The following is a 22,753-nucleotide window of genomic DNA, read 5'->3' on the forward strand; positions in this document are numbered from 1 at the left end:
AGGTTTACATTTGTGCTTTACATTTTAAGATTAACTCAAAATCTTCACATTGAAAGCCACAATAAGGAAAAGTGAAGCCAAAAACTGGAAGGAGATATTTGCAAAACATATATCACCGATAAAGGAGTGGTATCAGAATATATAAAAACAATTCCTACAAATCAATAAGGAAAAGGCAGAGAGCCTGACAGAAAAATGAGCAAAAGATCTGAACAGGCATCTCACAAAAGAGGCTCTCCAAGTGAGCAATACATTTATGAAAATGTGCTCAATCTCATTAGTCATCAGGGAAATACAAATCAAAACCACAATGTCTGACTTCTCCATTAGAATGTTGACACCACATGGGCAGGGATTTCTGTTTATTCACGGATGTATTATTGATCTCAAAGAGCCACCCATCATGGACCCCACAAAATCCCAACGCTGACCTCACACCTTCCCATTCCTATCCCCACGGACGCTCATCCCTCATCATCCCTCACCCCACAGATCCCTCTATCATTCACCCCATGGATGAGCATCCCTCACCCTATAGACCACCCATTACTCACCCCACAACCGCCATCATTGAGTCCGCAGACCCTCCATCACTCACCCAGACCCCCTTCACCCATTCCACAGAAGCCCCATCACTCACCCCACAAACTCCCCATCACATAGCTCACACACTGTTACTCCTGGTCCCAGGCTCCCCTATCACTGTTCTCCACCTCACTCAGTCCAAATTACCCCTCCTTGATCCCTCCATGTGTCCCCATCCATCACCGACCACACACCGGGCCCCTCACCCCGGCTCTGCTCTCAGGACCCAAAAGCTCCTTCTCAGGCCGGGCGTGGCTCCCCGCTGGCCCAAATGCGTTTAACATCCCCCGAAAGGACCTTTCCCTTGCAGCCCTCCTGGGTAGGTCTGGATGACGCGGGAACTTAATCTTTCGCAAGCTCAGAAACAGCCGCGAAGCCGAGCTCTACCAGTAACAAAAATGGCGTCATCCCGTCGCGCCGGGACTTCTGTCGCCGGCAGGGGCCTCACACTGCTTCCTGAGGCTCCCATTCCCACCAGAGGAGATGTGTGTTTGGGTGCCAGGGGAGTCCCCGTGATATCTCCGCGGCAGGGTATTCGGAATTGGTCCTGTGAAAGCAGTGTGAGGCTTAGAAGTGCCACGACTGTCCTGGGCAGGCGAGTGGGCGTTCCCAGCCACCAGGAGAGGCCCGGCCCGAGCAAAGTCGTGGCGACGCAGCGGGGTGGGAACCGGGGAAAGTGGTAAAGCCAGATGGTGGGGGAACCGCGTGGGAGATTCCTCTGCGGAAGCCTCCTTTCTAAAACGTCTGGAGAAAATGAAGAGGCCTTTGATACACAGGGGCTCATACACACCCTCCGCCTGCCTCTCACAGCCTGTCATCAGCGCCCTCCCACCCTCATGCTGATCCTTCAAGGCGTCAAGGCCCGCCCCTGCCTGTCACTCACTGCCCACCTGGTCTTCCATTGGCTCCTTTGAACACAAACGGGCCCGTCTTCACCTGTCACTCACAGCCTGGACTTTCTGCCGGCTTTAATGTGGGCAGATGTGGCCTTTTACACCCCATATCAAAACAAAGAGTTGGCTGGTGCGGTGGCTTACCCTGGTAATCCTAGCACTTTGGGAAGCCAAGGTGGGAGGATCACTGGAGGCCAGGTGTTCCAAACCAGCCTGGGCAACATAGCGAGACCCTGTCTTTAAAAATGAAACAAAACAAAAACCCTGAAAAAGTTAATAGAATAAGAAGTTTGAGGTAAAACCCAGGGGCATTGATTTTAGAAGACTTAACAAGGGGCTGGATTGGAAGTCAGCCCGGGATATTAACGTAGTTAACAAAGGCTCAGGTACTATTAGTATATCCACAAAACAGGAGCTCTGATGGTACAGTAGTTGAGAAAGTCCTAGGATTCAAGACCTCTACCAGGGTATATGGATGGAGAAAACATTAACAAAAATGCCACTTGAAGGTCAAACCAGAGGGCCACTGATGGTGAAATAGTGACCCAATTCCAAAGTCATTTTAGAAAGGCTTTGAATGAAATGCTAACTTAGGCCCAAATCTGAGCTACAGACCAGAGAAGCATTGATGGTGGTGTAGTTAACAGAGGGCCACAATTCACAACCTATACCAAAGGGGCAATAACTCTGGAAGAGTTAACCAAGGCCTGACTTCAAGGTCAAACCAAATATGCATTTGTGATAAAAGTGTTAACTGAGGACTAGGGCTTATGCACACAGGAGAAAGGGCACAAACGGTGAAAAACTTAGAACAGGTTTTACTTTCTGCACACACCAAAGGAGCACAGATGGGGAGGATATAACTGAGGCCTGCAGTCAATGTGCAGACCTGAGGGGCAGCGATGGGGAAAGAGTTAACAGACATGAAAAAAAGTTTCACACATAAATTTCCCTGACAGTGGAAAAGTGAACAGACAGACGCTTAAGTTTAATACACAGACCCCAAGGGATTTTTAATTTTCCACCCTCAAAACCCTGAATTCTATCTCTGGATCAGAACCCATTAATGGTAGAATAGATAACAGATGCCTGAGTTCAAGATAAAATCAGAGGTTGATTTACATTGGAAAAGTTAATAGAAGCCCAGGTTGGACAGCACAGATAAGGAATTTTGATGGTGAAATCACTAAAAATGGCTGGGATCAGAGGTCAGATCAGAGGGATATGTATGGCAGAACAGTTAACAAGAACACAGTTTGAGTATAGACCAGATGGGCATCAATGGTGGAATATTTCAAAGATGCCTATATTCATTTCCTATTACTGCTCTAACAAATTACCACAAATTTACTAGCTCAAAACAGTGCAGAGTTACTATCTTATAGTCCTGGAGGTCAGAAGTCCAAAATGGGTTTCAGTGGGCCAAAATCGAGGTGTTGGCAGGGCTGCACCCCCTTCAGAGGCTCCAGGTGGAAAGTCCAATTCTTTGCTTTTTCTGGCTTCTAGAGACCACCTGTATTCCTTGGCTTATGGTCGCTTCCTCCATTTTCAAAGCCAACAGGGTAGCATCTTCAAATCTCTCTCTGACTGCAACCTTCTGCCTCCGTCATCACATCTCCTTCTCTGATTCTGACTCTTCTCCCTCCCTCTTATAAGAACCTGTTCCTTAGTGAACAAGTCTATACACACCTGCCCCCAAAGGCTGAGGGAGCTGAGAGGCTGAAGAAAGAGACTGACAAACGCAGTTTCTCAAAAAGAAACATTTAATGGGGACTTAGGAACAGAAGCCATGTCTCAGGAGGCTGCGAGATGGTGGACCCCCTCATCTGCCCTCCAGAAAGTATCCTTTATATAGCAAGCTTTTTTGGTAAAACATGTGTAGCTGGTCATGTTTTACACCCTCTTGCAAAACTCATGACCACTGGGGAAGTTAGGTAAGCATCCTTATAGGGGCTTATCTACGCTTCAGGCATCGTTTCTTGACCTTGCTGTGAGAATGCTTTAGTATGTAGGAGCTAAACGTCAGTCATTATGGTGGTTTCACTTCAAGATGGCATCACTCTTGCTATGCCAAGCAGGGTGTTTTCCTACAGGACCCTTGATTACATTGGGCCCATTTGGATAATCCAGAAAAATCTTCCTTTCTCAAGACTCTTAATCACATCTGCAAAATCCCTTTTGCCATGTAAGGTAATATATTCACAGATTCTAGGGGTTGGGACATGGACATCTTTGTGGGGGGCATTATTCTGTCTACCACAATTGTGAAGTCAAATCTCAATAGTGATGGAAAATTTGCTGAAGCACAGGGTATTAACAGGAGAAAGCTACTGATGGTAGATCAGATTTGAATTCAAACCAAATGGGCATTGATGAGGGGCCCAGGATGTTATGTTGGAATTGTTTCAAAGGCTTGAATTCAAGGTCAGAACAAAGGAAACTGATGGACTATCAACAGAAACCCTGGATCCTGGATCAAAGCCCCAGCACATTGATGATGAAAAAATTAACAGAGGCCCAGGTTTAAGATCTAGAATATAGGCACAGTGATGGTGGAATAATTAACAGAAAGTCCCAGGTTTGAGGTTAAAGCTAAAGGTCATTGATAATTAAAGATTTAACAGATAGCCAGATTCAAGGTCAAAAAATAGGAGCATTAATGTTTAAATCTATAACTGAAATCCAGGTTTAATATGTAAATCTGAGGGGGAAACTAATGGTGTTAAGAGACCTGGATTTGATTCACAGATCAGAAGAGGTATTGATGGAGGAAGAAATAAAAAGAGATTACCTGCAGCCAATTAAGTCAACCGTGCTCATTTATTTCCTCATGGGGGCCCAGTGTGCAATGGCTGCAAACAGCAGCCTCCTTGGTAGCGTATGCAGCCTGTTGCTTATATGGGTTGTTCTAAGAGAGACAGTCTAAGTTCTAAGGGAGACTTGGAGACAGTCCTTTCCGATATATGTTCATGTGTCAGATCCTGTGCTGTGCCCAATCTAGGCTCCAGACAGGTATGCACAGTGCCTTTGGGAAGCCCCAGGGCACTGTGGCCGGGGTTCACATTGGCCAAATCATCATGGCATACCAAACTGCAAAACAAGGAGCATGTGATTGAGGCCTTACGCAGGGCCAAGCTCAAGTTCCCTGGCCGCCAGAAGATACACATCTCAAAGAAGTAGGATTTTACCAAGTTTAATGCAGATGAATTTAAAGACATGGTGACTCATTCCAGATGGCTGTGGGGTCGAATACATCCCCAGTCAGGATCCCCTGGACGAATGGTGGGCCCTGCACTCATAAGGGCTTCCACCGTGCTGCCCCCTCCTTATTCACACCCACCAATAAATCCTACTTCCTGTCCACTTAGGGGAAAAAACAGATCAGGTTTGGGTTTCATGCCAGAAATAAATTGGTGATGAAATAGTTAACAGAGACCTAAGTTAGATTCCCCAATAAGTAGGCCATTAGTGGCAGAAGCATTAAAAGAAGCCTATGTAGAGACAAAAACTGAACAGAGAACCAGGTTCAAGTTCAGACCTGAGTGTCAGTAAGGGTGGAAGAGTTAACATAGGACCAGGATCAAGGCTCAGATCTGAAGGACCCATATGGTAGAAATGTGACCCAAGGTCCGGATTCAATGTAGAGAAGAGAGGACACATAATATTCTGTGTGATCCTAATCAAAACCACAATCATGTCTAGACTTCATTTGTGTTATACAGTAGCTGTCATGGACTAAATTGTGTCCCCTCCAAAATTTATATGTTGAAGCCCTAACACCCTATGTGACTGTATGGAAGATAGGGCCTTTAAGGAGATGATTAAGGTTAAATTAGGTCATAAGGGTGGAGCCCTGATCCCATAGAATTGGTTTCCTTATAAAATAGGAGGAGATACCAGAGATGTGAGGACATAGCAAGAAGGTGGCAGTCAGCAAGCCAGGAACAGAAGCTTCACCAGAAACCAAACTCTGCTGGCACTTTGATCTTGGACTTTCCAGCCTTCAGAACCGGGAGAAATTTAATTTCTGTTGTTTAAGTCACCCACCCAGTCTATGGTATTTTTTTATGGTGACCTGAGCAGACTAATACAGTAGCTATGTACATCTTTACGAGTTTTCTTAAATATATAAGAAACCCTTGGAAATGAAGAATTTTCATGAAGTTAAGATCAAAGTACTTCTCAAGAATTTTTCATGTATATTCCTGGACCTCAAACCCAGAGCTTCTCATCTAATAGATTATGGATGAGGTCTAATAATTTGCATTTATTTTAACTTTTTATTTGGAAATAATTTCAAACTTACAAAAAAAGTTGCAGAAGTAGTACAAAGAACTCTCATTTACCCTTCATCCAGATTCCCCAAGTGTTATTATTTTGCTTTATTTTCTTTACATATATAAGAGACATATATACACGCATATATATAATTTTTCTGAATCATTTGAAAGTAAATGTCTCTAAATACTAGTGTGTTTTTCCTAAAAACAAAAAAAACAAGTCTTTTATAACCACAGTATAATAATCAAAGTCAGGCAATTAATACCACTACAACACAATTATCTAATCGTCAAACTTTTTCCAAAATCTGCCAGTAGTCCCAATAATGCCCTTTACAGCAAAAGAAAATTTTTTTTTCTGTTCCCAGATCCAGCCCCAGCTTGTGCTTTGTATTTACTTGTCATATATCTTCAGTCTCCTTTAATCTAACCTTTCTTCACGTTTTATGACATTGACATTGTTTGCAGGATCTACGCAGGTTGTTTTGTAGAATGTCCCTTGGGTTTATACTGCCATCTCTAATTCAAATTCAAGACATCAGGGTTATTCGAACCCTACCTTTTTTCCAGATTTGTAATGCCTTTGATATATTTACTCATTTGCTCAATCCTCAATACACATGCAGTAGTCTCAGAATTTCTAACCGCACTACCCCTGTGTAAAAAAAGTACTAACTAAAGTACAATATTTGTGTACAGTTCTTTTTACTTTTAGCCTGACAGTCTCCACTCAAAATAATTGTTTCTGAAAGTTACTTGGGTTAATTGTTTTCTTCAGTGTGGTTGCTATTATTTGTTTGTAACACAGGTTCTTTCATTTCTGTTTATATTCAATTTTGCCCCCCTAAACTAGGATTAAAATAATCCTGGTTTATTTTAATGTATTTATTTTTAATCCTTCCTCTCTCTCTCTCTCTCTCTCTCTTTCTTTCTTGAATATGTGAAACATTACTCTGGTTCCAAGAGCCAAAACTCTACAAAAAGCTGTACTCAGAAGTGGTGCTCTCTGCTCATCCCTACTTTCCCATTCCCTCCTTCTTTCCACCACGTTCCCACCCATTTCCTTTAAGTAACAAATCTTATTCATTATTGTTTCATGTGCAGGCTCAGGGTGAAAGTGTAGGGCCCTGAGAGGGGGTTCTCATCATTCCACATTCTAGTTCCCTTCAGTAGCTGTCTCCAATGTCCTGACTACAAGTGACCCCATCTTTTCGATTTCCTGGGTATGATGTGTTGAAGAGGGTGGGGGAATTTACCTGAGCTCTTGGTTGTGGGAGCACCGAGAAATTGAGGAGTTTGACTATTTACTTTAATTTTGATTTTAAAAAGGTAAAGATTGTCCTATATGCCAATGTGGCCAATATGTAGTCATTATCTCTAGAGTAATTGCTACAAGAGTAGGAAATAAAAGGTTACAGGGAGTTGCTTTTCTAACTAAAAAACATGAGTTAAGGCCAGGCGCAGTGGCTCACACCTGTAATCCTAGCTCTCTGGGAGGCCGAGGCGGGTGGATTGTTTGAGCTCAGGAGTTCGAAACCAGCCTGAGCAAGAGTGAGACCCCGTCTCTACCAAAAATAGAAAGAAATTAATTGGACAGCTAAAAATATATAGAAAAAAATTAGCCGGGCATGGTGGCGCATGCCTGTAGTCCCAGCTACTCGGGAGGCTGAGGCAGGAGGATCGCTTGAGCCCAGGAGTTTGAGGTTGCTGTGAGCTAGGATGACGCCACGGCACTCTAGCCCGGGAAACAGAGTGAGACTCTGTCTCAAAAAAAAAAAAAAAAAAAAAAAGAGGTAAGGAGCAGAGAGAGACAGAAGGGGAAGAGAGTGTGGGAGGGAGAAGAGAGTCTAAGAGGCTGTAAGAAAAAGAGGGAATGGAAGGATGATGATGCAGAGAATGAGTCAGAAAGAGATCAGCAGATAAAAGGCAGAGAGAGACAGGGTGGGCCACTTGGTGAGGGTCACATGGGCCACAGGGATGGAGGGTCTCCTGCCTGAGGAACACCCACCTAGATCACAGGCAAAACTGGAGCAGAATCAATGAGAATCTGATTCAGGCATCTGGCTATCCTAGCCTCTCTGGAGGATTTCATGCTCTGTCATCTGTCTCACTGAGTCCCCACTGTTCTTCATCCAGGGCAAATTCACATGTCTAGTGCAATCTGTGGAGAGCACCCCCAAGACAAAAGGTCAGGAACTACAGGCTGATTCTTTCCTCCAGCTGGACAGGCCTGGGGAGGACTGGGGGGAGGGGTTAAGAGAAGCAGAGAAACTGCCCTCTCTGCCCAAGAGCAGCCCAGGTATCCTCAGAGCAGGAGTGAGAAGCCTACATCTGACACCCTTGAGACTGGGCTGCAGAAAGTGTCCCCTCCCTGTGTTGGCTGTGCCCCAGCAGGTCATCTTGTCCAACCCTCTGCCTCTGGGTATCCAGGTACCAGGACACACCGGCTGCACTAGCAGGTTCAAAGGCCTCAGAGGAGGACTCTGTGTCCCAGTTTTCTTCACAGATGGTCTAAGCTACTTTGCTTTGCTGCCCTACACACTGGAAAGAATTAGCCCCAGGGTCCAGGGTCCAATGGGGCTGTGGTAACTTCTGGGCCAGATGAGGAAGAACATTTGATTAATTATTCAGGACTTGATGAGCAGTGGCATCTGGATTTTGCTCCTGGGAGGCAGTGCAGATCTCAATATCCGCCTGGAAAGGGTGCTAAGCCTGGGCACCAGTGCCACCCTTCAGGAATACTGTGCTTGGTGGTCCAGCTGGCTTGGGCTGCTATCGTAGGGACCCAGGTTACACAGCCTCATTAACACATAGTTCTGGCAGAAGGTTCATGCCACAGGGCTGGGCCATCACCTGAACATTAAGTCTCCAGGTGCTGAGGAAGTTGCTGCTGCAAGGAAAGGAAGGGCAAGGTCATTGCAAGTAGAGAGTGTTTCAGCCATGGATGCTCATAAGTTAGGACCTTCACTCAGTTCACCCTGCCCATGCTTCAGAGGCTCAGCTAAGACACTCTTAACCTCTCATTCCTCCAGAGTTTCTGGACGAGCCCAGTTTCCCAGAAATACCTCAAAATGGAGAATCTCATTTTATACCATGAATTTATCCTAGCTTAATCAATCTAATAGCATCGGGAACAAATCTGTAGTCTGATAGTGTAAAATTTATTGACCCTTTGCAATGAGGAAGGCTGCACACCAGAAGGACCATGAGATGTCTCACCAAACAAAGGAAAAAGCAGAGTTATTACAGGATTTGATGGAATGATGAGATTTATGTAAAATTTAAAAATGAACCCTGCCACATCTGCCCACACAATGTTGTCTGCATGCTTATTGTGAGGAGCACATCTGTGTATGTATCTACTTCTTTTTTAAAAATTAATACCAAGGGAGAGCACAAACACAGTCCCCCACTACCACAAATTATGCAGTCAAGTTTCCTGAATTTGGGGAAATTGCAGGGATCAGCACATCTGGAGTGCAATGGATAAGCCTCAACCTGGGAAAATCGTCTTTGTGATCATGGTATCTCTCCTGCCAGGTAAGTATGTGTTGTTTGTATCTGCTTCTAATCTAGAGTTTCTCAACCTCAACACTATTGACATCTTATGAGGGATAATTCTTTGTTGTGGGGGGCTGTCTTGTGCATTGTTGGATGTTTAGCAGCATCCCTGACCTCTACCCACTAGATGCCAGTGGCTCCCCCGATCCCAATTGTGACAAAGGAAAATTTCTAAGACATTGCCAAATGTCCCTTGGGAAGTGAAATCACCCCTAGTTGAGAATCACTGATCTAATGGTTTATTGATAGTGGTAGTGAATACTAAGTAAAAGGCTTTGTGGAATGGCTTCTGTTTTCACTTTTCTGTACTATATTTTAGAAAAAAAGTGTTAAACGAGGGGCACATTAAAATGGCAGATCTGTAGACAAAGGCAAGCTCACTGTTAAAATTTTTAAAATGTCAGAGATGACTTGATCATCTATGTAAGAGATCTGATGGAATTTATTTTTAAATAAATAGCTTTCAGCTACCAGAACTAATAAGTGAGTTTAGCAAGGTTGCAGGATACAACATCATCATACAAAAACCAATGTATTACTATATACTAGCAACAATCAGAAATTGAAATTTAAAAATCAATACCATTTACAATACTATCAAAGATATGAAATACTTAAGGGTACATTTAACAAAGGATTTGAAAGACCTATACATTGAAAATTACAAAACATTGCAGAGAGAAACTAAATAAGATCTAAGTAAATGGAGAGATATACCTTGTCCATAGGTTGGAAGAGCCAATGTTGTTAAGAGGTCAATTCTCCCCAAATTTAATCTATAGATTTAACACAATATCAATCAGAACTCTAGCAAGATTTTCGGTAAAAACTGGCAAGCAGATTCTAAAATTCATATGAAAATGCAAAGAATCTAGAAAAGACAAAACAACTCAAAAAAGAAAAACGAAGTTAGAGGGCTTAAAACTATCTGACTCTAGAATTATTATAATAATTATAATTTCTGAGACCCTGTCTCAAAAAATTATTAAAAATCTGTAGTAATTGATATTGCATGATATTGGCATAAAGATCAAATAGATAAATAGAGCAAAGTAGACACTCTGGACATAAACCCACACACATATATATTAATAGATAGCCAATTTTTAAGGTGCAAAGGCAATATAGGTTAGAAAGGATAGCCAGCCTTTCAACAAATGGCACTGAAACAATTGGATATCCAAATGCAAAAGGATATGCTTAGATCCATACTTCGCACCATATACAAAAATTAACTCAAAATGTATCATGGACCTACATGTAAAACCTAAGAGTATAAAACTTCCAGAAAAAAACACAGGAAATACATTTTGTGACTTTGTATTAGGCAAAGATTTCTTAGATATGACACCAAAAGCACGACCCACCAAAGAACAAGTTGATAAATTGGATTTCATTGAAACTAAAAAGTCTGCTCTCTAAAGAGATTTTTAAAAAAATAGCCACAGATTGGGGGAAAATAGTTGTAAAACATGTATCTATTAAAGGAATTGTATCCAGAGTATAGAAAGGACCCTCAAAACTCAACAATGAGAAAGTAACCTAATTTTTTAAAAATGGGAAAAAGATTTGAGCAAAGATATACAAGTAAGCACATGAAAAGGTGCTCAGCGTCATTGTCATCAGGAAACTATAAATTAAAAACATAATTATTGGCCGGGCGCGGTGGCTCATGCCTGTAATCCTAGCACTCTGGGAAGCCAAGGCGGGCGGATTGTTTGAGCTCAGGAGTTCGAAACCAGCCTGAGCAAGAGCGAGACCCCGTCTCTACTAAAAATAGAAAGAAATTAATCGGACAACTAAAAATATATAGAAAAAATTAGCCGGGCATGGTGGCGCATGCCTGTAGTCCCAGCTACTCAAGAGGCTGAGGCAGAAAGATTGCTTGAGCCCAGGAGTGTGAGGTTGCTGTGAGCTAGGCTGACGCCATGGCACTCACTCTAGCCCAGGCAAAAGAGTGAGACTCTGTCTCAAAAAAAAAAAAAAAAACATAATTATTTACCACTATGCACTTATTGGAATGGCTAAAATTAAAATGAATGACCATAGCAAGTGTTGACATAGATATAGAGGAGCTGGAACTCTCATACAATGCTGTTAGAAATGTAAAATGGTACAACCACTTTGGAAAACATTTTGGCAGTTTCTTTAAAATCTAAGCATGCACCTACCATATGATCCAGCTATTCCACTCCTAGATTTTTACCCAAGAAGAAAGGAAATATATGTCCATACAAATAATTGTACAAAAATTTGCATAGCAACTTTATTTGTAATAGCCAAAAGCTAGAAACAACTCAAATGTCTATCGAGTGAATTAATAAATAAATTGGGGCATATTCATACAACACAACCACATAGATGAATCTCAAAATAATTATGCTGAGTGAAGGAAGTCAGACAAATAAGGGTACATACTGTGTGATACTATGTATATAAAACTTTATATTCTAGACCTTGAACTTGGACAAAAAAAAGAAGAAGAAAGAAAAAAAAACTTTATAAAATATAAACTAATCTTCAGTGGCAGAGAGCAGATCAGTGGTTGCTTGGAGTTGGGGGAGCAGGCGTAGGGGTGGGAAGAAGGGAGGCATGGATATGTTTACAGTCTTGGTTGTGGGGAAATATCTATATATCTGTGTCAATTGTACATTCTTAATACATGCAATTTATTGTATGTCTATTATATCTCAATAAAGCTGTTTTAAAAAACTGTCACAGATAACAAGAGTCTCTCAAGTGATGGTCTATTGTGTCAGAAATATATACAAGAAAGTCTAAGTTACTGAACCTTAAAACTGGCAGATATATTTTCCTGACATCATACTCAATAGCAATGGTTTACCTTGAGGAAAATAACACCATCTCTCACATCTTGTATTTTCTCACTCTTCTCAAGTAATATAGTTGTGATTTGTGCAAAATTCTATCTTTATGTTATACTTCAATATAAAGTTTACTTCTTTTAGAAAAAAAAGTGGAAATACATACACTATGGAGCAGAAGAATCTTGGGCTCGATGAACAGAATTCTTGGGGAATCACGGGGAACTCCCAGAGCCGCATAATTCTGGCCTTTTCATCCATCCATCCTAGGGTCAGAAGGGCCACAGCATCCTGGGTCGTAGGGCAGGCCCTGCCCTCACACAGAGATCTGTCACCAAGACCAATGCAGAGGATCTCTCCTGTTCTCTTTGTGGAAAAGTGCTGTGCACAGAAGACTTCCACCATTCTGGTTTCCCGCACACAGTCTGCAGCCCTGACAGTCAACGAGTCCTTCCACATGACTGGCCACAGACTTTCCTGCTGCAGATGTGACCCTGTCATTTACACGTGCTCTCTGCAGGCACTTTGGTTTAGAATCTCCTCCTGTGGTGGAGACTAGCATTGTGGTGAAGGATCAGCCAAACATAGTCTTCAGTCCTTCCTCTACTATTTGTTGACTAATTTTGGATAAATCCTGGCCTCTGAGTCTACATCTGTGGCATGGGGCAATAAGACCATCTACATCGCAGGTTCCTGGGGATTATGTTTTAACATTCCTTGTGAACCTGGGACAGAGTAGCACAGAATAAATGCACAGTATTATTAATACTATGTAGTTTAATAATAATGACAGCTAATGTTTTTTGATCACTCATAATGTGTCTAGCCCAATGCTAAGTGCTTCACAAGCACAAGTTACAACGGCCCTGTGAGGGAGGTGCTATCATTACCTCATTTCACAGAGAAGGAAATGGATGGCCTGGGAGGTTGAGTGACTTGCCTAAGGTCATTGAATGTTGGGACTGGGAAGTGAATTCAAGTCTGATTACAGAGCCCACATCCCTCCCAACGGGCTGCACTGCCTCCCACTCCATGTGACCTCAAAGAGCTCTAGTTGGGAGATGGGGGACAGAAAAACAAAAAAAGAACAAAACAAAACAAAAAGAGCTCCAGTCACTCTTTTCCAAACCTAGTGACCCTAGAACTTCAGAATAAGGCTTCTGATTTACTCCTTGTGGTGGGCTAAATAATGGCCCCCAAAGATATTAGGGTGTAATCCCTGGAACCTGTAAATGTTACCTTATTTGGAAAATGGTTCTTTGTAGATGTGGTTAAAGTTAAGGATATTGACATGGAGATGTTACAGCAAGTGTTCCACCAAGTGGTCCAGAGGACAAACCCAGCGGCACACAGTCAGAGAATCAAAGTTTATTCGCCGGCGGGCTCAGAGGGGCCTCACCATCAAATTCTGAGCCCCATCTACCTGATTTTTCCCACTTTTATTAAGTTGTGGTGGTCCGGGGGGTAGGGGGGTAGGGTGTCAGGTGGTCAATGCTCGCCAGGTAACAGGTCAGTTGATGTGTCAGATAATAGGTTTAGTGTTATGTTGATGTGTCAGGTAAAAGATTAGTAGATGGGCCAGGTAATAGGTTAGTATTATGCTGATGCGGGTCTTCCGTGAGGGGTAGGGGTCTCAGGTGGCTGATGTGCCAAGTAACAGATGGGGGTTTTCCCTATCAGAGAGATTATCATGAATTATCCATGTGGGCCCCAAATGCAATTACATGTTCCTTTTTTTTTTTTTTTAAGAGATGGAGTCTTGCTATGTTACCCAGGCTGGAGCACAGTGGCTGTTTACAGGTGGGATCATAGCTCCTTACAGCTTCAAACTTCTGGGCTCAAGCAATCCTCCTGCTTCAGCCTCCTGAGTAACTGGGACTACGGGTGCACATCACCACAGCCAGCTAACTTTTTTCTTTCTTTTATTTTTTCTGTAGAAACATGGTCTCATTGTGTTGCTCAGGCTGGTCTTGAACTCCTGACCTCAAACATCCTCCTGCCTCAACCTCCCAAAGTGCTGGGATTACAGGTGTGAGCAAACATGCCTGGCCTTGTGTATCCTTATAAGAAAGAAGCAAAGGGAGATTTGAAGAGACACACAGAGAAGGCAATGTGAAGATGGAGAAGAGAGAAATTTGAGGATGCTGGCCTTCAAGGTGGTAGTAGCGGGCCAGGTGTGGCAGCTCATGCCTGTAATCCTAGCACTTTGGGAGGCCAACGTGGGAGAATCACTTGAGGCCAGGAGTTTGAGACCAGCCTGAGCAAGAAGAGCAAGACCCTGTCTCTACAAAAAATATAAAAATTAGCCGGGTGTGGTGGTGGTGTGCCTATAGTCCCAGCTACTCGGGAGGCTGAGGCAGGAGGATCATTTGAGCCCAGGAGTTTGAAGTTGCAATGAGCTATGATTGATGCCATTACACCATAGCCACGGGACAGAGTGAGACCCTGTCTCAAAAAAACAAACAAACAAATAAACAAACAAAACAAGATTGGAGTAATGCCCCCAATGAAGTGGAAAATTGGAAAATTCCACTAAAGTGAAAAATTCCACTACCGGGTTTCCTCCCTTACAACCTTTCCCTGGGCTTCCGCCCCTGCAACTTTTCCCTGACAACTGCCACCCTCATAAATCACCTGTACCAATTAGTGTACCAGGCCGTGAAGTCGCTTAGGACCCTGCCTCACTAAAGTTAACCCTGTCGCAACCGTGCCCCACTCCCTTAAGCAGAGTGTATAAAAGACTGCAATGCTCTTTGTCTGGTGCTCAGAGTTTGGGAGGAAAAATCCCCCTCTGAGTCTTGCTGGCCGGCGTGAGGTAAAACCTGTTTTTGCCAAATCTCTGTATGCTATTCGGTCTGTTCCCGGTCGTCTCTGCTGCAACACCAGAAGCCAAGGAATGACAATAGCCACCAAAATCTAAAAAAGGCAAGGAAAGGATTCTCCCTAGAGCCTGAAGAGGGAACATAGCCCTTCTGACACCTTGATTTCAGCCCAGTAATACTGATTTCAGACTGCTGACTTCCAGAACTGTGAGAGAATAAGTATCTGTTGTTTTATGCCACCAAGTTTGTGATAATATGTTACAGAAATCTCAGGAAACTAATACAGATTTTGGTACCTAGAAGTGGTGTTGCTGTAACAAATACCTAAAAGTATGGAAATGGCTTTGAATTGGATAATGGGCAGAGGCCAGAGGAATGTTGAAGAGCTAGATAGAAAAAAGCCTAGATTTACTTGAACAGACTTTTGGTAGAAATGTGAACATTGAAGACAATTCTGGTGAAGGCTCAGAAGGAAGTGAGGAGTGTTAACGGAAAAAAAGACCAAACTCCGTAAAGTAATTTTAAAGAGATTTACTCTGAGCCAAATTTGAGGACCATGACCCGGAGCCACGCCCAAGAGGCCTTGAGCAAGTGGACTTGCTGAGGTTGGGTTACAGTTTGGTTTTATACATTTTAGGGAGACAGGGGTTACAGGTAAAGTCATAAATCAATACGTGGGAGGCATACATTGGTTTGGCCCAAAAAGGTGGGCCATCTCGAAGCAGGGGCTTACAGGTTATAGGTGGGTTAAAAGGTTCTTTGGCCTGTAATTGGTTAAAGACATGAAGCTTTGTCTAGAGGCTTGGAATGTTTCAACATAAGGAGCTCTTTATCAGAGATAAGCCACTGGACTTAGATTTGTTGTGTAAATTGAGGACCTGCAGGTTCGTCTTGCATACCCCTAGGCCTGTTAGTGGGTTACAAAGGATGTCACCAAAAAGGGAGGGGGGCATGATAAGGCATGTCTGACCTCCCTCCTCCTGGCAAGCAATTCAGCTTTAGGGTATTCCTTTGGCCACGAGGGGGTGCGTTTAGTCAGCCGGTGGGGGGGTCAGCCTTAAAATTTTATTTTAGTTCACAGGAGCATGGGAGAGAAAGCCTATATCATTTTAGAAATACATATATAATCATAAGCCAGAATGTTGGAAACTGGAAGAAAAGCAATTCTTGTTACGCATTCGCAGAAAATTTAGCTAAATTGTGTCCTACAGTTTTGTGGAAAGAAGAGATTGTAAATGATGAACTTGGATATTTATCTAAAGAGATTTACAAGCAAAGTGTTAAGGGCGCTGTCTGATTTCTTCTGGCTGCTTATAGTAAAATGTGAGAGGAAAGAGATAAATTGTAACCAGCTCTCTGAACAAATTCAATGACCCCTGTATGTTTTTTAATAGTCCTCGACCTTAACTAACTACTTGACCTTTTAAATTGTTTCCCAGAAATGGTGGGTTTTCTGCAAGACAAAGGAGCTGAGATTCTGAAGTCCCCTGGGAAGACTCTCTGACACCAAGATTCACCTTCCCCCACAATCTGCCCCAAATGTCCTTGGCCCCTTGTTAGTTACACCATGACCTGCCCAAGGCACATGGCCCCTCCTTTAAAAGCCCATGATCTCTTTTAGTAGAAGAGACGGGGAGACAGATTTGAGGCAGCTTCTCCCATTCTCCCGACAGGACTTCTTTTGTACTAAAAATTCCTTTCTTCCTTGGCAATCCTCATCAATAATTGGATCTTTGTGTGACAAGCAACTTGGTCTAGGCCAGAAACTCCCTTGCCGTTGCAGGCAATCATTACTATTGTGACCTGTATGTCAGAGATGTCATCTATAGGGAAGCTGAAGGGAGTCTTTAAAAAAAAAAATCTAAAAGCAAGCCAAGCAGGTTGAAGTTTGACAAGCCTAGTGAGGTTTGCCCTCAGCTTCATTACCTTGCAACAAAAAAGTGATTATGTTAAAGATCTTGAGATGGAGAGATTATCCCAGATTATCTGGGCTGGCTGAAATGTAATTATAAGTGTCCTTATCAGATTAAGGCAGAGGATATTTGACACAGACAGAAGAGAAGAAGGCAATGTGACTGCTATGGTTTGAATGTCCCACCAAAACTCATGCTGAAATTTACTTGCCATTGTAACAGTGTTGAGAGATGGGGCCTTTAGGAGGTGATTAGGTCATGAGGGTTCTGCCCTCAGACTAATACAGAAAATCGGTACTGAGAAGTGGGGTTGTTGTTATAACAAATACTTGAAAATGCGGAAGCAGCTTTGGAACTGGGTAATGGGTAAAAACTGGATGAATTTGGAGGAGCAGGCTAGAAAAAGGCTGTATTGCATTAAGGGTGATTCTGGTTAGGGCTTAGAAGAAGATCCCAGAACTAAGGAGAGCCTAAATCTTCTTAGAGATTAGGTTATTAGATTATTATTCCGGTTGAGACCGGAATGTTAGTAGAAATCTGGATGGTAAAGGCCATTCTGATGGTATCTCAGATGGAAATGAGGAACAAGGTATTGGAAACTAAAGTAAAGGCCACCCTTGTTATTAATATAAAGTAGCAAAGACTTTGGTTGAATTGTGTCCATGCTGAGGGCTTTATGGGATGCACAACTTAAGAGTGATGGACTAGAATATTAGTAGGAGAAATATCTAAGCAGCAAAGCATTCAGTCTGCTGCATGGTTATTTTTAACTGCATAAAGTGGGATGCAAGTGCAAAGAAATACTTAAAGACAGAATTTATTATGAAAAGGGAAACAGAGTAGAAAGATTTGGAAAATTCACAGCCTGTCCATGTAAAGAGTGAAAGAGCATATTTGGGAGAGAATACTAAGGGTGTGGCCAAGTGACCATTTGCTAAACAAATTACCATGGATAGAGGGAGCCACATGCTATTCATAAAAACAATGGGAGAAAGACCTAGAAGGCATTTCAAAGATCTTCCAGGCTGCCTCTGCCATCACAGTCCTAGAGCTCTCTAGGAAGGCAGAATGGTTTCGGTGGATGTGTCCAGGGCACCCTCTGCGGGCTCACTTCCTGGGGCCACCTCAGGGCTCTGCTCCCTGCATTCTGGCACAGCACTTCCTAGCCACCCTATGGCTCAAGCAGGTCCATGTGCAGCTTGACCTGAAAGGTATAAGTGGTAAGCCTTGGAAGCATCCATGTGATGTTAAGTCTGCAGGCCTGCAGAATGCAAGATCTGTGGGGCCATGGCAGCCTCCACCTAGATTTCAAAGAATGCTGTGGATCTCCTGGAGGCCCAGATAGAAACTTGCCACAAGGGAGGAGCCATCACAGAGAGTGCCCACTAGAGCAATGCCTAGTGTAGCTATGGAGGCAGGACTGCCATTGAGACCCCAGAACTATAGAGGTAACGGCATGCAATGCCAGCCTTCCAAAAGAGTTGAAGCATGGGCTGAGCCCAGAAAAGCCATGGGAGTGAGGATACCCAAGGCCTTGGGTACCAACCTCTACCCCAGGATGTTCAGGAGGTAGCATATGCAGTGAAAGATTATTCTGGAGTCTTAAGATTTAGTGTTTCCCCTATTGGGTTTTAGACTTACCTGGGACCATTAACTCTTTTTTTTTGCTTGCTTATTTCTCCCTTTTGGAATGGGAATGTCTATCCTATGCCAGTCCCATCATTGTATTTTGAAAGTAGATAACTTGTTTTCATTCAGAAGCTCACAGCTAAAGGGATTTGCCTTGGGATAAATCATGCTCTGTGAGATCTGGAGTCTCACCTGTGTTTGATTTAGATGAGACTATGGAGTTTGGACATTTGAGTTGGTGCTAGAATGAGTTAAGGCTTTTAGGGCTTTCGGCATGGAATTAATGTATTTTGTGTGTGCAAGGACATGAGTTTGGGGGTACAGGGGCAGAATGTCCCCATCAAAACCCATGTTGAAATTTAATTGTCATTGTAACAGTGTTCAGAGGTGAGGCCTTTAGAAGGTGATTAATACCATTATTGTGAGAATGGGTTTGTTATCATAAGACTAGATTTGTTATAAAGGGGGTTCAGCCCAATTTCCTCTCTCTGTCTTGTGTGCTTACTTCTGCCTTCCACCCTTTTACCCTGGGATGACCCCACCAGATGCCGGCACCATGCTCTTAGACTTCCCAACCTCCAGAATCATGAGCCAAATAAACTTCTATTCTTTATAAATTACCCAGACTATGGTATTCTGTTATAGTAGCAGAAAGCAGACTACTTATTCCTAATGGAGACAGAGATTGGAGTGATGCAGCCACAAGCCTAGACATGCTGACAGTCACCAGAAGCTGGAAAAAACAAGGAACAGATTCTCTCCTAGAGCCTCCAAAGGAATACAGTCCTGCTTATACCTTGATTTCAGCCCTATGAAACTGATTTTAGATTTATAGCCTCCATAATTGTGAGAGAATAAATTTCTGTTGTTTATGCCACAAAGTTTATGGTAATTTTTTATAGCAGCCAGAGGAAATTGAGGGTGATCGTAGGGAGTTATGTAAATTTATGTTAAAGATCCTTTGTAGTTTTAAGATGCATTCATTCATTCAACCAACCAACAAATAGTTGAGGCAGTATAGAAGAATAATTAAAACACAGACTTTGGACTCAATTCATCTTGGGGGTGAATCCCAGCTCTGTCACCCACTGAGTGTGACCTTGAGCAGGTTGCTTAATTCTCTGACCCTTGGTCTCAACATCTGCACAATGAGGATGATAACAGTACTTAACTCAAGGGAAAGTTGTGAAAATTAAATGAGAATATGCACATAAAGGGCTTTGTGCTGGGTGAAAGGGCCATTGCCCTGTCCCTGCCCTAAGAGAGTTCTCTGTCATTCTGGGAGGATCAGGGCTGTAGATGGAAAGCCCCAGGGGCAATGAGGACCCATTGGAAGCACTGGGGATGGGAGTAGGGGAGACTTTCTAGAGGAACCGACTCGTGAGCCTCCTGAGGGACACAGTAAGCCCTAATTATATACTCTTTTTAATACTATTGTTATAAATATTATTAGTATCAAGGGATAAGATGAATTTCTGGTTCTTGGGTCTTCCTGAAAAAACACATATAAAAGTGCTTTTTTAAGTTTAAAGTTCTTAAGTTACTACCGAGTTCCTAGAAAAGAGCCCATATCTGATGGGAAGGATTTGAGATGGCAACCGGCCACACAGACATACCATTTATTAAAACTAAACAACAAATGTGCAGCAGAGGGTAGGAAGAATGGAAAGGGAAAATCTGAGCATGCATACTGACAGGCACATAAACAGGCCTATGAACCAGGAGTAGCCAATGCCAGAGGAGGACAACTTGCTTCTGGCGGGAAAATCAGTCTCCGCCCCCTTTGAGAACATCCTGTCCGTGGAGCCTGGACCGAGTAGACCCCATATTTGCTTCACTTGCCCCGCCCACTTTCCTGACTTCTGATTGGCTAGTTCACTAACTTCCCTGATTGGTCCAGCGTCCTGTGGCAGTTGAAGTGCCGAACTTCATCTTGTCGAGGGACTCTTCGTCGCCGCTTCACCACTGAGGTAAGTTCTCTCTGAGGAACACCGTGAATGTATTAAGGAGGGCAGATAGAAAAGTTGGGGGCCTCTGTAGAGCACTCAAGTGTTTGGGCTTTTGCTGTACCTCCCTAGATCCTCAAGATGCTTAGGACTGAGCAACAACTAAAGCCTTTCAGGGCAATGCCGGTTGAGGGGAGATAAAACAAACTGGTCTAGTGAGACTCCCTAATGACTATTCCTGAGGGAAGCAAAATTTGCCTTAGCCTGAGAAACCCCCAGATCAGCCAGACGACCCTAAATTTCCTCAACCAGAGATAACGGCAAATAGCCTCTGCCTAAGGGACTGCTTTATTGCCTCCTCTGGGGCGAAGCAGCAATCTTCTTGGTTCCAGAGATTCCTAAATGTCCTCTCCTGAAGAGATTTTCAATGCCTTCAGTTTGGGGAGCACCAGATTGCTGTTTCTTAAAACGCCCCACATTCTCTGTCTGAGTGATGTCTGGTCCTGTAGTTTCAGAGATTTGAGCTCTCTTCACTCTAGTAATTTACAAATAACCCATAATAGCCTCTAAATACACTCATTAGCCATACCCATTTCTCTTAAGCAGAGCAAAGTCCCACATCCCTCCGCCTGATGACACAAACTCATCAATTAGAGAGACCATATGATCGTTAGCACTCACCTCCTCCCCTTTATCTCAGAACAGCCCCTACTCAATAAAATTACACACTGCTTCCCCAGCAAGGGTCTTTATATCTTTCCTTCGGGATAAGCCAAGCTCCAGGGGTACTACTAACAACAGTAACTGACCCCCTCTTAAAGATTCAAGACTGCTTTCTCATGCCCACAGAAAACCTGTCATCCCTAGTCAATAATACTTCTACCAGAGACCCCTGGCCCCCTCCCATGTCCTTACTCAGAGATAGATAAGTCCAGGATGGAGAGATGTAGTACCTAATTCCAGGTAACTGAATGTGGCCATCCCTCAATCATTTCTCCCTCCATAGGACCTTTGGTCTTGTAACTGGACTGACTCAAGCTGTGTCTCTTGCAGATCAGAGTGCTCCCAGTGCCATGAACAGAGGCTATTCCTTTGCAAAGCACTCCAGAGGGGATGCTCAGAAATCAGAGAAATGCAAGGTGAGTTGATCTGGAGAGGGCAGAGTAGTGACCCAGAGGACAGTGTGTGGTGTCCAGATTTCTTAGGAGGTGGGGACTAGGTACTGGGAACAAGGGGCAGGGTCTTGGGGGAGATCTGGAGCCTTGAGAGCTTGCCACTCTCACTTTGTCTTCACCTAGCATCCCCAAAGACAACAGATCTGTGACCTTGCACTACATTTGGTGACTCTCAGTCCATTCTAGAAGGTGGGAGGAGAGCAAACTAGCAGGATTAAGCATCTACTGCGTGCCAGGGGGGAGGCTAGGGAATGTCACCCGTGTTCTCTCAGCCACGACATCACCCAGGAGGGATTATTATCCCCAGTTCCCAGATCCAGCTCAGAGGAAGCAGCCCCAACAGACACGTCTCGCTGAGTCGCTGCCAGAATTTATTTTTCTTTCTTTTCTAGACCTTCAAGGATATTTCCAAATACTTCTCTAAGGAAGAGTGGGCAAAGCTGGGATACTCACAGAAGACCACCTATGTGTATATGAAGAAAAACTATGACACCATGACTCGTCTAGGTAACAGAAAGCCCTGGGTACATATGAGCATCCCTCAGTCCCTTTACATGCTCTGGCTACTTCTTAGGCTGCAGCAAGTGCCCAACGCTTTCCTTTTGTGCAGGGGTAAAATTCCAAGGCAGTTTCTGGGCATTCTGCTCTTCTATATCCAGCGCAGGGCTGAGGACAAGGACAGGCCACAGATCTGGACGCTGCATGTTTCTCTCCTCTAGGCCTGTGTTCTGATGAGCCCTGCCATATGTGTGGCATCCCAGCACCCCGCCCCCTGTTCCTCCGCTCAGCTTATCTCTTAAGGAACAAATATTTTACTTCTTTCTAGGATTCAAGACCAGCCCCCCAGATTTCATGAGTTCTAAAAGACGGGCCATAAAATCCCAGGCGCAGGTCAATGTTGGAGCCGCAGGAATCAGTGAGTGGACGGGAAGGGGCAGGGAAGGGACACCTCAAGCCCAGCTGCTTTTCAGTCCAGCTGCCTGGGAAAGATTCTCAGGCGTTTGCTCCCTCACACACGCCAAGGCTCATTGTAAAAAAGTTGGATGCAGAAGGTTAACTACAGAGGCCACTCATATAAAATTTGAAAACATGCAAAATAAGAATATATATTCTTGGCCTGGCGC

The 22,753-nt window shown here is 43.5% G+C and overlaps 1 protein-coding gene across 1 annotated transcript in view; it reads left to right on the top strand.

Annotated features, from left to right (window-relative positions):
• The first annotated feature begins 914 nt into the window (after positions 1-914).
• The window catches only part of LOC105816776, a 29,226-nt gene continuing 7,387 nt past the window's right edge, over positions 915-22,753 (top strand). Inside the window, 4 exon segments of the mRNA XM_012652274.1 lie at positions 915-1,264; positions 21,461-21,593; positions 21,753-21,818; positions 22,022-22,153. Of these exon segments, the coding sequence (XP_012507728.1) occupies positions 915-1,264; positions 21,461-21,593; positions 21,753-21,818; positions 22,022-22,153 (681 nt within the window).

The sequence above is a fragment of the Propithecus coquereli genome, unplaced genomic scaffold, assembly GCF_000956105.1.
Source record: "Propithecus coquereli isolate 6110/MARCELLA unplaced genomic scaffold, Pcoq_1.0 Scaffold388, whole genome shotgun sequence".
NCBI classification, from domain to species: Eukaryota; Metazoa; Chordata; class Mammalia; order Primates; family Indriidae; genus Propithecus; species Propithecus coquereli.